At 41.1% G+C, this 16170-nt stretch overlaps 1 protein-coding gene across 11 annotated transcripts in view; it reads right to left on the reverse strand.

Moving 5' to 3' along the window:
* Positions 1 to 16170, reverse strand: part of eps15l1a (epidermal growth factor receptor pathway substrate 15-like 1a) — a 65746-nt gene that overhangs the window by 26531 nt on the left and 23045 nt on the right. For 4 of the 11 annotated variants that reach the window (XM_039811938.1, XM_039811931.1, XM_039811934.1 and 1 more), the window contains 5 exons: positions 12261 to 12293; positions 8887 to 8959; positions 7967 to 8128; positions 5644 to 5841; positions 2953 to 3132 (listed from right to left, as the gene is read on the reverse strand). In XM_039811938.1, coding sequence (XP_039667872.1) covers positions 2953 to 3132; positions 5644 to 5841; positions 7967 to 8128; positions 8887 to 8959; positions 12261 to 12293 — 646 coding nt within the window. The remainder of the gene's footprint in view (positions 1 to 2952; positions 3133 to 5643; positions 5842 to 7966; positions 8129 to 8886; positions 8960 to 12260; positions 12294 to 16170) is intronic. The other 7 variants (XM_039811937.1, XM_039811935.1, XM_039811939.1 and 4 more) reach the window with 3 other exon arrangements.

A 16170-nucleotide genomic window follows, 5' to 3' on the forward strand; every position in this document is an offset into this window, starting at 1 on the left:
CATTACTTCAAATTCCTCATGGGGGCGACAGAAACTACGCACTATAGCTTTAACCTGTATTTCATGGGTTTACAATTTGTTTCAACTTGTTTCTCTTTAAATCTTCTTATATTTTCACTACATCTATGTATGTCTATCTTTGCGAAGCACTTTGGTGCAAACTTGTTTGCCCTTAAAGTGCTATGTAAATGAAATAAACTTGAAACAATTACAAGTTGACCAAAGTTGTAATAAACCACAACTAGCCTTTAATCATTTTCCACTTAGCCAGAAGTGCAAAAATCTACCCCAAGAGCTCTTTTAAAAGAATATCTAGGGAGAGGAAAGCCTGCCCTAATTACAGCACAGACACACACCACCCCATTTCCCCCCCATGATTGAATTTCACTTTAAAAAAAAACAGGAGCAATTTTCTTCTCTTTTTTGCAGTTTGCCTTTCTTTGTATGTACTCTGCTACTCTGACTCAAAGCCTTGTGAAGAGGAAGCTCGTGTCTGGACTGCAACATTCCTCTGTGCGTGGTGTGTGTGTGTGTGTGTGTGTGTGCATGCTCTACGTTGTTATGGTAAATTAGAACATCTGCACTGTTGTTCATAGGAAGCCCTGAGCCCGATCCCATCGTTGATCCCAAGAGCTGTTTGCCAGGAGTGAGAGGGGACTGAGCCAAGGTAATTATGTTATTATGAGTGAAGTGCAGTCTTCAGGGAACACAACGGAGACTCAGGGAGAAAATTAATAACCAAGGTTCGAGTAAAAGACGGTTCAAATGACAGAAATGACAGCTAAGAATTTGGCATGGTGCAGTTTGCAGACTGCTGCTGATCTCTTGTCTAGATGATAATAGGCCTGGGCAAAGGGGAGAGGGGATAACCAAACTACGATTGGAATAATGGAACTCCAAAAAAGGCTGCAATTAAAAGCTTGTTTTTATCTTTTGAAATAAAAAGTTTGACAGACTACTTCTTGTATTGAAAACAATATTAAGCTTCCGGCAGTGATGGAGTACTCGAGTCCTGAGGCTTGTACTATGAAGCAAGATTTGGCGTTAACGAGCTAACTTAAGGTTCAACCCGGGATTTTCTATACCACGATGGTGGATTAGTTGTTACTGGGTTCAATCGCCGTGGTAACTTATGCTGAACGCCTAACCTGGTCGGGAGCAGGTTAAGTTGGAGATCAGAGATCAACCTACGCCTACGCCTAGTGACCAATCAATACTCGATTGATAACGGCGTCACCGTTCTTATAGAAGATCAGGCGGAGCTCGATGCGCGGTGAGAGAGGCAGAGAGATAGGGAGAGGGTGAGAGGGGGAGAAAGGGGTGCGCACATAAAAGTTAAAACATTTAGCTAGAGACCGACAACCCCGTTAGCATTGCCTGATGGGTATATTTATGAAATACATAGATTGTAATGGGAGGGAATTACATATTGGCTCGGCTTCTTGAGCCATGTGTTGCCAATGCGCACATCAGTTTGAATTATGTTCTTATATATTTTATTTGCTCTCACGATCGATGGCTTCCCACTGCCAGGGTTGCAACTGAAATAATAGGCTAAAGCAACGGCAGTTTATGGAAAGTGCACAAGTGTAATTATGGTCAGATCTTGTGTCTGACTGATGGGGAAGGGTTATTGATAAGCGTTGTGATTTTACGCATCTACAGCGTCGCCTATTTTTTTGCCAGCTTTCCTCCTGTTTTAGGAAGCAGCGACTGTATTGCGTTTTGCCTGCAAAACCGTGTCTGTGTTCTTCATATTTATGTAGAATTATAATTTCCTCTTCTATATGTGGCTCTGGTAGATGTTTGTGATTGGTCGTGCTGTGCAAACACTGCCTCTTTTATGTGAACGCGCTCGCCGCTGGATTGGGAAACCCTGAGTTGATTGAACTAGTTGTTAACCACTATTGTGACAAGCTGGGTAACTGAAAGAAATCCAGGACATGTTGATCTTGATTCGTAGTACAGGCCTCTGGACTCAGACTTGATTCGCTATTCTCGGGACTCGTGACTCGACTTGGAGTCGCGCACTGATGACTTGGACTTGAGAATTCTTGAAATAGGACAAGTCGGGAGGCGTTTCTGCCTACTTTAACGTGTAATAGGCAATGATGGAGTACTGGACTCGGACTCAAGTTGCTATTATCTAGACTCGTGACCTGACTCGAGCTCAGCTAATAGTTACTTGAATCGGACTTAACTTGGACTATTCTTTGGGGACTTGGACTCGAACACTGGGGACTCAAGACTACACTCGGACTTGACAGTTGGTGATTCGGCTACAACGCTGGCTGCCAGTTTCAGACACCTTTGCGATGTCCGATTTTTGGGGGCTGTGTAACTATTTCTGTAACTTTCCGAAAACGACAATCCAACATTTACACATGATCATTGGGTTCATCATTCTTGACACAACCATTTCTGTCACTTTCACATGTACAACTGAGTGCAACACTATGAACGTGAGACTGTCATACCCCCCATATTTGAATGATTCTCTATGGCCTTCCCCCCACTGAAAGGTGCACAATGCCCACTCCTGTTGTAGGGTGGACAAAAACAGGTCATTGCGCTGACGCTGATAATGTCTGTTGAATTTTGTAGCAATTATCTCAAAAAAGTGAAATCAATTGTTTATACTTTTTTATTTAAGGAAGGTCAAATCCGCACAACAGCTTAATGCCACGGAAAAATACTGCAATAATGCAAATAAGGCACAAAATGTTCCTCAGGTGTGAGACAGTGCAGACTTTACCTTCTTTGAACATTCACTTTTTTGTCCTGCACCAGCAACTACATGGATGTGCACAACATCGTCTTTTTTTAACTAGATACTTTTTTATTTCTAATACCTGGATTCTAGCCTGTTGAAAGCACGTCAGTTAGAGGCCCTTTTGTCTAGAATTTGAACGTGTTATCAGGTAAAAGCAGAGTTCTACTTGAGATCCTGACCTGTGCTGCTCTCACCATGGCTGGGAATCCTCCGTTCTCTCGGTCACTGAAGCCCTCACTCATATCGGCGAGGTTGGTCATACTGCCTCCGTGGGTTCCGTTCAAGGTGCTGTTGTACTGCTCAATGCTTTTAGACACTTCCTGTTGGCTGTCCTGAATCTGGGACAACTTACTGCGAGCCTGCAGGACACACACACACACACACACACACACACACACACACACACACAACACACACACACACACACACAACAGTTCAGTGACCACGGGAAGTATGGATACTACGCTGTATGGTGTTCTTGCTTCAGAAAGCTCTGCGTGGATGTCTTGATTTGGGCAGCTTACTTATGAAACACCTGCTGGAGTTGAAGTGTCCAACAGCAGTGTCTACAGCATGGAAACAGAGGAGTTGCAACAACTACACTATGATCCAGTAGATGTCCACTTAAAATAGATTTAAGAGTCAAGTGATGGTATCTAGCCATGCAGATTTATTTGGTTTTATTTGAGATATATGTCTGTAGGGCTGGGCGATATGGAGAAAATCAGATATCACGAGATTCTTGACCAAATACATCGATGTCAATATTGCGACAATATTGTAGGGTTGACAATTGGTGCTTTCAAAAAATATTTTTTACAATGAGATTTTAAATAAATAATCATCAATAATCTGGTAAACAGTTTCAAGTGAAAAAAAAAAAAAAGTTCCCGCTACATGCTATGTTTACATGCATGCACAAAAATAGTGTGTTGTTAAAAACAAATCGCAATTCTTCAAATAATATTCCCTCAAAATGTTTCCCAACAGATTCCCTGAGAAAACTGAGTTAGTATGTGCTTGTTATTATCAATTTAGACTACATAATTGTAAATCACGATATCTCGATATATAATTTCATCACCATATGATTCCATTGAAAGACGATAAATTATCATATTGAATTATCGGCCAGCCCTAATTGTCAGTCAGATTTCTTCCTCTACACTAATACGAAGGAGCCTAGTAGAACTGTGTTAGTGGTCCTCAAAGACATGAAACATTACATTATTATTTATTTAATAATTAGTTTTAAAAGACAACCCACACACTTACAAAAATGTACAATGTATGAAAGGTGAATATTAATATAATCCGTACAGAGCCTTAGTTACTCTATAGTAGGGCTGGGCAATATATCGATATTGTTATATGAGACTAGATCGTGATGACTCAAAGTCATCGTAAATGAGGTCCGCCCCTCAATGATCTTGAACTTACCAGAATGTTCTATTATTTGCCTTTACCCACACAAACCATTCAGCTCTATTGTATTGGGGTGGAGGCAGAGATCTCAGAAACAAGTGTCTTAAAAACCTAGACAAAATCCCAAAATCCCAAACTGTCTACATGGACAGACACCATAGAGTAAAGTCAGAAAATACAGTATGCTTCCTTGTATTTTGGGCCAACCAATGCTTTAAATTGCCTCTAGGCATTTGTTTCTGAATCAGTCAGTGGCTTCGAATACAGAAAATAAAGCACATTGCTTTATACAGGACATTTGAAACATGAACAACTTATTTTGAACAGATTAATACCATAATTTTTGCCTTAATGTGGCAGTTTGGAAAATGCTGAGCATGAATGAACAAGTGTATTTTACTGCAAGAGTGATTTTAGATATGTTCTCCCTAAGAAAACCGGTCACGGTCATATTAAATTGTAACAGACATGAATCCAAGCTGACCACAGCAGCTGTTCACTGTGATAATAGAAAATATCAAGTTTTTACAGACACCTTTGACACCTAAAACGTATTTGATAGATAGACACACAGACAGATTGTGGGTATCGCTTTAGGGAGTTTCCTCCTAAAATAGGGACATCCTTGCATTTAATATTAGAAAGGATATGTGTTCAGAATGACCTCTGTTTTTGGTATATCACATGTACTTTAGTTGTCTGAACTCCTGAACACCCCTGGGCAGCAGACCATACGTGGGATTTTTATGAATGATAAAATGATTTAAGGGGACTGTCATTAAAATTAACATGACTGTTCCTAGAAGCAATAAGACTGGATATTATTACAGTTGAGCATAAGGAAATAATCAACTGCTGAGCCTCCTCAACACTCTGCCTTGAAGTCGACGTTGGGGGCTTATAACACCATTGAGCGTATAAACTTCATTCATATGGTTGTTACATTCAGGAGAATATAATCTTATCAGGGCTCAGCATGATGCAGTGTTACTCCCCACCACCCACCCCCCCTCCCAAAAGCAGTCAACATCTGGGATGCTAAAGAGAGAGACTGGAGACTGCATCATGCATCACGTTGTGTGTGTCTTGTGTCAAGCTGTGTATATATGCTACAGGTGGTGGAGAAAAGAGTGGCTGGTAGGAAACAGGTGACACACCACTGCAGCCAAAGTTAAATAACACACACACACACACACACACACACACACACACACACACACACACACAAACACACACACACACACACACACACACACACACACACACACACACACACAGCTAATTGTTGTGTTCCAGTTCCTCTAGTGGTACAGGGGGACCAAAAATTGACATCAGTGATATAAAGAAGTACATTATACAGTGCAATGATGCCCCCTGTTGACACTTTTCAGACAGACACACACACACACACACACACACACACACACACAGGCCCTGTTTCCTACCTGGTTGATCTCATCCTGCGTGGCCTTCAGAGACTTGATGATGGTCTCCAGTTGGATCTTGCCTGCAGCCAGGCTCTGCTCCAGCTGGTTCTCCTCCTGCTGCAGCCGGCCCAGGTCAGCCTTTGCCCGGCTCAGCTCCTCCTCCTGGCTTTGCAAGTCTGACTCCTGGGAGTGGATCTGACTCTGGAGACTTGAGATCTTGAGGCAGAAGAGAATTAAACTGAAACCTGTCAAGTGACAATGGCCCTTGAAATCCATTCTGCATTTCTGAAACCACAGGCTGCCAACACATGATTAAAGGTCCCATCTAACTATAAATCGAGGAAACTCTGCATGTGTGTCTGTGTGTTTACCGCACGTGCAGTACAGCAGCATGGGTGGGGAGTTGCTATATCCTTGGACGGCTGATTGCTCCATGTTCACGGCTGCTTTACGAGCCTCTGCAGAGCAGCGGGGGCAGGTTCAAAAAGGCGACTAGCGGCAAATCTTGCGACTTACGTAAAAGAGAGAGGCCAGTATTGTCCAAAGAGAGCGAGGTCTTTCTCTCTTGCGACAGCCACTATCACCTCCTGTCACTGACTGAGGAGCAGCAGCGGGGCTACGGCCGCGTCATGTGGTGGGCATGTAGTGTAGAACTGCAGATAGGGTCTGTGTGCTGTGCAGGTGGGAAAGTAAGAAAGACATTCTATCGCTGCTAACTTTCTCTCTGTGTGATCATCAGCCAAACTTACGGCTGTTGTTTGTAACTGCCTTTGGTGATTTTGTCAGATGATTTTGCACAATCCACAGAGAAATGCACACAGCCCTTATTCAGAAACTGTGCCTTTAAACAAACTGTCAGGACTTCCGTACAGTTGTGAAGTCAAACTATAGTTTATATAGGTAGAAAGTGCCACTACTGTGTAGTTACAGTTATTTCCCGGCTGCAATGATGGTGCAGAGATTCCAAGAGTGCAGATGTGGAAGACCCAGAAAAACACTGACCAATCAGAGCAGACTGGGCTTTGTAGGGAGGGGGGCTTAAAGAGACAGGCGGTAAAATGGAGCCTTTCAGACAAAAGTTGGAGACAGGTATATGCAGACAGACAGTATGAGAAAAATTATGTGTTTTTTTGGACATTAAAACAAGTAAACATGTTCTAGTAGAAAAACTCAAAATACAAGTATGAAAATGAGCATAATATGGGACCTTTAAAGACATTTTGCTTTCTTCACTTTGGCATTTTTTTAGTTGCCTGTTGGCAATTCTGGCATTCAGCTTAAAGTGATGGTTCGGAGTAATTTCATCCTAGGATCCTTTGCACCATGACCTCGAGCCAAACACCCCCCCAGAAGCTTTTTTCACCTGGGTCTAACATTGGGAGCGTTAGCGTAGAGTAGCGTTATCAGCTGAATTGCTTAACGCAGAGGCTAATGGACCCACGTTTGTATCTCGTAAATGACCCCACTAATAATGCCCGAAATGATACCAAACGTCTACACTAGTACAAATAGGTTATGTACTCTTAAAACGATGGATTGGAAAGTTTGTAAGTACACCAGAAGTTTACGTAAATAACACTTGCCTGCTGGCTTCTGCTCTCTGCTGTTGTTGTTGCTGCTGTAAGACGACTGCTTAGGGACGTCTACAAATTACAACACCGAAAAGAGATGCAACAAAAATATTTTTTAATTTAACTTTTTTTTTTAAGTAAGTGCTGTAGTATAACTAGCAGGAGACAAGTAATAATTGAGGTAAGTTTGGAGACATTACCTTATTTAATCATTAAATTAATAAATATTTTTGTTGCATCTCTTTTCGGTGTAGTAATTTGTACACGGCCCTAAGCACTCGTCTAACTGCAGGTAGCAGCAGCAGCAGCAGCAACAGAGAGCAGAAGAGAGCAGGCAAGTGTTCATAAACTTCTGTTGTACTTACAAACTTTCCAATCCATCGTTTTATGAGTACATAACCTATTTGTACTAGTGTAGACGTTTGGTATCATTTCGGGCATTATTAGTGGGGTCATTTACGAGATACAAACGTGGGTCAATTAGCCTCTGCGCTAAGCTATTCAGCTGATAACGCACGCTACTCGCTAACTCTCCAATGTTAGACCCAGGTGAAAAAAGCTTCTGGGGGGGTGTTTGGCTCGAGGTCATGGTGCAAAGGACCCTATTGCACCAATGCAGTTAACACATTATAAATTTAATAAATTACTTTTCATTACTAATGATTCTGTGGCCACTGTAGCAAAGCTATTGCAATGCGTCACAAGGGGCGGAAACTTCTGCCTTGTTTTCAGTTTCTCCCACATCCCCCAGTTCTTCCTTGCCTCCTCACCATCTGAGACTCTTCCTGGCACTTCATCCTGACTTCATTCAGCATGTCCTCTAATTTATGTTTCTGCTGGTCCATCTCCTCCAGGCGCTCCTGGGCATCTTGTTTCTGAGCCTCTAGTTCTTGCAGGCTGGCCGTCTCTATGTCGAGGTCATTCTGCATCTCCTGAGGGAACATAAATCAAAAACAACAGATGGGTGCCAAAGCCAGGTGTACACCACATAAAAATAAAGTGGTCAGATAAAACCAAGCTGCTAATCACACTACATACACACTGCACACACTGGCCCTGTATAGAAACACTGTTGTGTTTGTATATGCTGGGCAAGGAGAGACCATTATGGTTTCAATATTTCTTTGAAAATAGAAAAATGGTGATTGACTTAAGTGTAGTCTCGCATTGCAAGACCCTCCTCCACAGCGCCACGGAGGAAGGTCTGGCTAGTCCACACAGCATTCCAGGACGGGTGCTCTGGTTTATTGGCATTTCTTTAAACCAATCACAATCGTCTTGGGCGATGCTAAGCACCGCACGGAGCCCCGGTGCCGCTGCAAAATAGTCCCGGGAAGGAACTTGTTTTGTGTACATTCAAAGGTTGTTTTAGTCGTGCAACAGAAAACTCAGATTGAACAGATAGTCTAGTTAGCTGTCTGGATTTACCCTGCAGAGATCTGAGGAGCAGCTAACCATAGTCCTCCCACCGGAGTTTAAAATTCCATCACAAAGAAAGCAAAAGGTAACGGACGTCCGGCCGAAAAGAAGGACATATGGCAAAATTTTCGGCGGCAACGGAGCAATCCTGGAAGTGGAAGGTCGTGGATATAGACTAAATTAAGTGTAATGATTAAATTGAAATAAGAGCAGTCCACATTATCCAAAGCTGTGAATTCATACTGCAACTAATTGACCAAGTTGACCTCACCTGCACCTCAGCACTCTTGTGTCTGATGGCCTCCTCTGTCTCCCTGATGTCCTGCTCCAGAGTGTACTTCTCCCTGACACATACACACACAAAAAAAACATACGCACACAAGGGCGCACACAAACACAAACAAGCATAATTATAACAGAAACAGAATAAAATAACTACCAACCCCCTGCTGTGTACACACATCAACATGTCAGAGTAACAAGACACTGGACTGGGATTCCATCCAATCCACAATGTCTGAGATAAAATAAGTGTGTGTGTGTGTGTGTGTCCTTATAAAGGAAAGAGTGTGCCTTTTTAAATTATTAACCTTTAAGTGTGCGGTCAAAATCATGATAAAACCATATACAGTATGTACAGTGCCTTGCGAAAGTATTCGGCCCCCTTGAACTTTTCGAACTTTTGCCACATTTCAGGCCTCAAACATAAAGATATAAAACTGTAATTTTTTGTGAAGAATCAACAACAAGTGGGACACAATCATAAAGTGGAACGAAATTTATTGGATATTTCAAACCTTTTAAACAAATAAAAAACTGAAATATTGGGTGTGCAAAATTATTCAGCCCCCTTAAGTTAATACTTTGTAGCGCCACCTTTTGCTGCGATTACAGCTGTAAGTCGCTTGGGGTATGTCTCTATCAGTTTTGCACATCGAGAGACTGACATTTTTGCCCATTCCTCCTTGCAAAACAGCTCGAGCTCAGTGAGGTTGGATGGAGAGCGTTTGTGAACAGCAGTTTTCAGTTCTTTCCACAGATTCTCGATTGGATTCAGGTCTGGACTTTGACTTGGCCATTCTAACACCTGGATATGTTTATTTGTGAACCATTCCATTGTAGATTTTGCTTTATGTTTTGGATCATTGTCTTGTTGGAAGACAAATCTCCGTCCCAGTCTCAGGTCTTTTGCAGACTCCATCAGGTTTTCTTCCAGAATGGTCCTGTATTTGGCTCCATCCATCTTCCCATCAATTTTAACCATCTTCCCTGTCCCTGCTGAAGAAAAGCAGGCCCCAAACCATGATGCTGCCACCACCATGTTTGACAGTGGGGATGGTGTGTTCAGGGTGATGAGCTGTGTTGCTTTTACGCCAAACATAACGTTTTGCATTGTTGCCCAAAAGTTTGATTTTGGTTTCATCTGACCACAGCACCTTCTTCCACATGTTTGGTGTGTCTCCCAGGTGGCTTTTGGCAAACTTTAAACGACACTTTTACGGATATCTTTAAGAAATGGCTTTCTTCTTGCCACTCTTCCATAAAGGCCAGATTTGTGCAGTATACAACTGATTGTTGTCCTATGGACAGAGTCTCCCACCTCAGCTGTAGATCTCTGCAGTTCATCCAGAGTGATCATGGGCCTCTTGACTGCATCTCTGATCAGTCTTCACTGTATTGAGCTGAAAGTTTAGAGGGAGGGCCGGGTCTTCGTAGATTTGTAGTGGTCTGATACTCCTTCCATTTCAATATTATCGCTTGCACAGTGCTCCTTGGGATGTTTAAAGCTTGGGAAATCTTTTTGTATCCAAATCCGGCTTTAAACTTCTCCACAACAGTATCTCGGACCTGCCTGGTGTGTTCCTTGTTCTTCATGATGCTCTCTGCGCTTTACACGGACCTCTGAGACTATCACAGAGCAGGTGCATTTATACGGAGACTTGATTATACACAGCTGGATTCTATTTATCATCATTAGTCATTTAGGTCAACATTGGATCATTCAGAGATCCTCACTGAACTTCTGGAGAGAGTTTGCTGCACTGAAAGTAAAGGGGCTGAATAATTTTGCACGCCCACTTTTTCAGTTTTTTATTTGTTAAAAAAGTTTGAAATAGCCAATGAATTTCGTTCCACTTCATAATTGGGACCCACTTGTTGATTCTTCACAAAAAATTACAGTTTTATATCTTTATGTTTGAGGCCTGAAATGTGGCAAAAGGTCGAAACGTTCAAGGGGGCCGAATACTTTCGCAAGGCACTGTATATATTTCCCACAAGGTAACAAAATACTGATTCTTTATGCTATGACAAGATATTATGATGTGCTAACAATTTGATCAAATGGCACTTAGTCTGAATCCACACATTTGCCCAAATGACTATTGAAACAGGTTACGCTTGCAGTAATCATTGCTATTATTGCCATTAAAAGATCCACTTTCAATGTAAGTAATGAGGGACAAAATCCACAGTCCTCCTTCTGAGCAAACATATAGGGATGCACTGATTGTGAAATTCTGGGCCCATACTGATAGCCGATGCGGATCATGTTTTTGTTGTTAATTTTGTTTTTGTTGTAATTTATTAACCCTGTTGTGCCAGGAAAATAAAGAAGTCTTCATTATGAAAAAGGATGAACTGTGCTCTATTTAAATGAGCACAAATTCAATCAATTCAAACAATACAAATTTACAAAACAATCTTAAATGTAACCTTCTCATATATCCTATATAACGTTTCTTTAGAAAAAAGAACTGCTTCAAAAGCTTTTTTAGCTGCTATACAATTACCTACGCAATGAGAAGAATTATTCAGTACTTACGTAGCCCCGCAAAGACGTTCTTTTTGTGAAACCTAAATTAAATGTAGTTCAATGTAAAGCAATTAGAAAAGTAGGGCTGGGGCGGCCTCTAGCTCACCCAGTAAGAGCGTTCGCCCCATATAGGCTGAGTCCTGCAGCAGCGCGGGTTCGAAGCTGACCTGCTGCCCTTTGCTGCGTGTCATCCCACCTCTCTCTCCCCCTTTCCTGCCCTGTCCATCCACTGTCACTATATAATAAAGGGAAAAGCCCCAAAAAATAATCTAATTTGCCGATATGCCGACGGCAGTCATCAAGGGGAATTTCAGCCGATGTATCATCACTACATCGCTACAAAAATACATTCCACAGTTAACCTGAAGTGAATGAGGCTCCAGCAGTTTTTGTTAGACAAATCAAGAGGGTGCTGTACCGCCAAAGGTACAGTCTTTATAGTACAAATATCCCCCATTGCTAGATATCTACCTGACTTTTTAATGTATACAATAACGATTATAGACATTGTCCCACAACACTTACAATAAAATTGATTTGGAACTGATCTCTTCAGTGCCAGTATGAAAAGGAGGAATGATTACAGCAAGCAACATTTGTGCCATTCTTAATACGGGCACAAGACAGACTTGGAAAATTGTAAACCTATCCTTTACCAAACTCTGCATCTTGACCTCAGACAATAAAATTAAGCAAATCTGAACATACGTGAAGCCTACCGATAAGGACTATGCAAGGGAAGTAGTAGGCAGAACCACTGCACACTCTGGGTGTCACAGTAGATTGGACGGAATTCCAGTCCATAGATGTACAGTGGCTGGTGTGTTTACCTGAGAGTATTCCACTGGGTAAAGGCAAGAGTGCTGACGCAGCATGGAGAGTAAGTGGTGAACAAACAAAAAGTTGATAAAATACACACATCATAAGAAGTGGGCGGTTGGCTGGGTGGATGGATGGATGGATGGATAGATGGATGGAAGAAAGCAGCGGGATGAGCCAAAGCCAAGATGAGTAGTAAAGCTCATCCACGTTTGACAGCATGTTAACGTTTGATTTCCTTTTCAAGTGTGCATTTTATCACAAAAAATAAATAAATGGTTGGACCATAGGTATACACGGGTATCGTGGGGATCAGGACCCACCCAACCTGAGGGTTGTCCCCCACCCCTAAAAATATCATTAAAACCACGCTGTGTATATTGTACATAATATATAATATATATAATTGTGTAAGTAGTAAAACAATACAATGGCAAACGCATTTTAAGTTTAGAAAAAATTTTAGTCCCCCCTCCCTTGCCTCACAGTGGTTTGGTCCACTGCTTGGTTTTCTCCCTTTATTTAACGGTACGCAGAACTTAATGCTGCGCTCCAGGCAACCTGTAACCCGTGTTTTCACAACATTCTACCTGTGAAAGTGCCCTGGAACGGCAGTCAAACCCGTAACTTACTACCCGTGAACTCGTACCAGATCGTTGTACTCCCAGTTACAGTTTTTGACGTCACACCCACACATAAACAACAATGTCGACCCCTGTTGACGCTGTACAGACGCCAGTGATTAACGGTGATACATAAAAATTGTGTCTGGAACGCAGCATAGGTCGGTTGAGGCTCGTCGAGAGAACGAGTTGTGTCAGCAAGTAGGCTGTTTTATTCACTTTAAACATCGGATGAAGTGATTATTTTACTCTAATACAGGTAATGCTGAGTCATTAATAAATGAGTCATGACAAAACAAATTTAAATGTATTTTTCCACGACTCTGCTATGTTAGCAGGTATAACGTTACCTAGCTTGTTTGGTAGCTTAATGGATAGATTAATTAGCTAACTTGCTATCTCCACCCACCGTGCTTTCATGCTACACAAAAGAAAATGAGCCAAACACACTCATCTGGCGAGAGCGCTGTGCTTTTCTACGCTGTGACAAGAGTGTGCAGATAAAACATTAAGCGGTTACATTTAACTTATTTAGTGGCCAGCCGGCTGGCTAGTTAGTTAGCTTGCTTGCTAGAAGGCTCAGTTCTCAGTTCAGCATCATCTGTATTAGAGAAAAGAATCCCTTCATCCAATGTTTAAAGGGAATGAAACAGCCTTGCCAGCCTACTTACTGGAGTTCCACAACTACACATATCCTAACCAAGTACAATTTGGGCTGTATTATGTGTCTCCTTCAATAATTACTCTTAAGAAATGTTATGTTTATTGTCCCCCTCATCCGTTACACCCATGGCCGAGGTGCGTTACAACAGCGTTATTCCTTTTCCTAAGTTTAGCCTAGTCCCAGTCTACTGTGCTGTGACTGGCTAGTTCTACTGTAGTATGCTCTATTGACGTTCTGTTTCAACATCGGACTACATCGCAAGAGGGGGTGAGTCCTATTGCATCGGTAGTTGCTGCATATGTGTATTTTATTGTATTGAATCATTGGCAACGCATCGAGATAGGTATCACATGGGCCTCACACCGGAGATGCACGTCCTTAATGTGTTCATAAGAGGAACACCAATAGACTTCACAAACATGGAGGCCTGTGGTCGACCTTAGGATTCTTATGTTGGCATGATAAGCCACTACTAAAAGAGTACTTAAAAAGAAAATAGGGTTAACGTAGTTAAAACAATTGTGCTGTGATAGAGTTTTTCTGAAAACAGTGACCTGTGCTTATAATATTTCAACTTGTCATCATGTTTCTACAAAAAATACACAGATGTGTGCCTGCCTTGTAGTTTTAGTTGTCACTGTTGGTGGTCGGATGATCAATTGCTTTTTAATGTGGTTAAATCGGTTTCCTTGTTTAAAGAATATTAATTATCCTATGCTATTTCTTTTGTAGTTTTGAAAAGACATGACCAAGAAGATTCTGGGTGTAATATACCAGGATCATACTAGTCAAGGCATGATGCAGTCGGAGTCTTATTATCAATATAGAAAGTGATAATAATGATGACAATGGATGAGAGAGGGAGCTCATGTTAGAGGTTAACTGAGATGTGAGGAAGTGTTTGCTGCCTACGTACAAGTAACAGGTTTGGCAAAACTCCAAGAGCTTTGACACAGACCATTACCGAGTGCATTCGTCATCGTGAATAGTAAGTCACAGTGAAACTGAAATTAAATTCAAAGTTGCATCTCTGAGATGACGAGGCAATAACTACTTGTGAAGAACATTTTCAAATGACTACAAATGCTTGCTATTGTTGTTACTGCATTATGTTTTGGCGGAAAAAGACGTGCTACGAAATAAAAGCTTTACTGAACGATATACTGGTACAAGTGTTACTCTGATGCTTAAAATATTAAAACGTGATGTAACCATCCATTCACTTTCTACGCAGCTTTGAAAATTCTGTTTAGCGACAACCTATATTTGGAACCGATATTACATTTACAGTGAAAATTAAAATCTTTAAGTCAAAATTAAGATTTTGGAATGTTACAAACTCCAACACAAAACTTTGTTTAAATGCTTTAAGCAATTATTTAATAAATGAGAAACTTTCAACATAATCCCCAGTAGCAGAGAGTCAGATAGTGTTGTGGGTGGGACATTACAGTTTTTTTCGATTGCTAAACGACCGTGGGCACAACTGGAGTCACATGTGCAAAACTCTAACTACAGTCTGCACAGCAGCAGTTCATGTGGACCAAACTCTAGTTCATTTTTCATTGCTTGAACACAGTTTTCAAAACTCTACACACTTATCCCGTGACTTTAACCACAACGTGCACAACACTGTAGATTTACAGCACTTTGTTCAAATGCTAACACACTGCTGTCAAAACTGTTAACCACACATTCAAAACAGAATAGATTTCAGTCTGGTGCCTATCAAACACTGCTGATTGCAATTTTAGCTGAAAGCCTAAGCAAGTGTCTTATTTTAGACTAGTTAGTGAACATATACGGTATTTATACAGAGAAAGCTCAGAAAGTCTTTTTTTGTATACAAACACCAAATAAGAATGAAACAATTCTACACTGTACTGTTTGAGAGAAACAGGTAAAAGAGCAAAGATACCAATATTTCCAGGTAAGATGTCTGAGGTTATGTACGCAGCTATAAAAAAAAGTGAAAAACACTAAATCTTTACAATAGTCAAACTGTGTTCTTACTGTTTTTCAGAAAGTAATGGAGGTGAAAGAAACACCACATTCATTTGTATTTAGAGATGATGCAGACATCCAATGTGATGAAGAAAACTTGCCACATGATGCTGGAGAGAGGCAGGATTAGTCACACTATTCTTTGTTACTGTTATGTACCTTTAGTTTTTTTTTCCCCAGTAATTCCATAAATTACTAGAGACAAAATACTTTATTGAAGAAAACTGCTGATTTTCATTCCTTCTTGTTTACCTTATGTAAAAATTGGTATGCTATACAATCTATATTTTTCCTTAAATAAACTGTTGAGTAGTGTCAAGTCACTCAAATTGTTCAAACTGTAAAGATGAGAAAGTTTGTAATTTCTGTATTGGTGTTTGATGCTAGTGTTTTTACCCTCAGTGTGTTCTGAGTGACAGTGTGTGTTATCTCAGTGAGGCCTGCGCATACTGTTTGAGACGTGTGTTAAGAGTTGTGTTGCTTTGAATGAGTTTTGCAGGTGATGTGAACTGTTTAGCTCAGGTGACTGTAGGTAGTGCAGACTGTAGTTTGAGTTTTGCACATGTGACTCCAGTTGTGCCCACTGTCGTTTAGCAATCGAAAAAAACTGTAAGTCAGACTCAGTGGTGA

This window comes from Perca fluviatilis, chromosome 9 (genome assembly GCF_010015445.1).
Source record: "Perca fluviatilis chromosome 9, GENO_Pfluv_1.0, whole genome shotgun sequence".
Classification (NCBI taxonomy): Eukaryota; Metazoa; Chordata; class Actinopteri; order Perciformes; family Percidae; genus Perca; species Perca fluviatilis.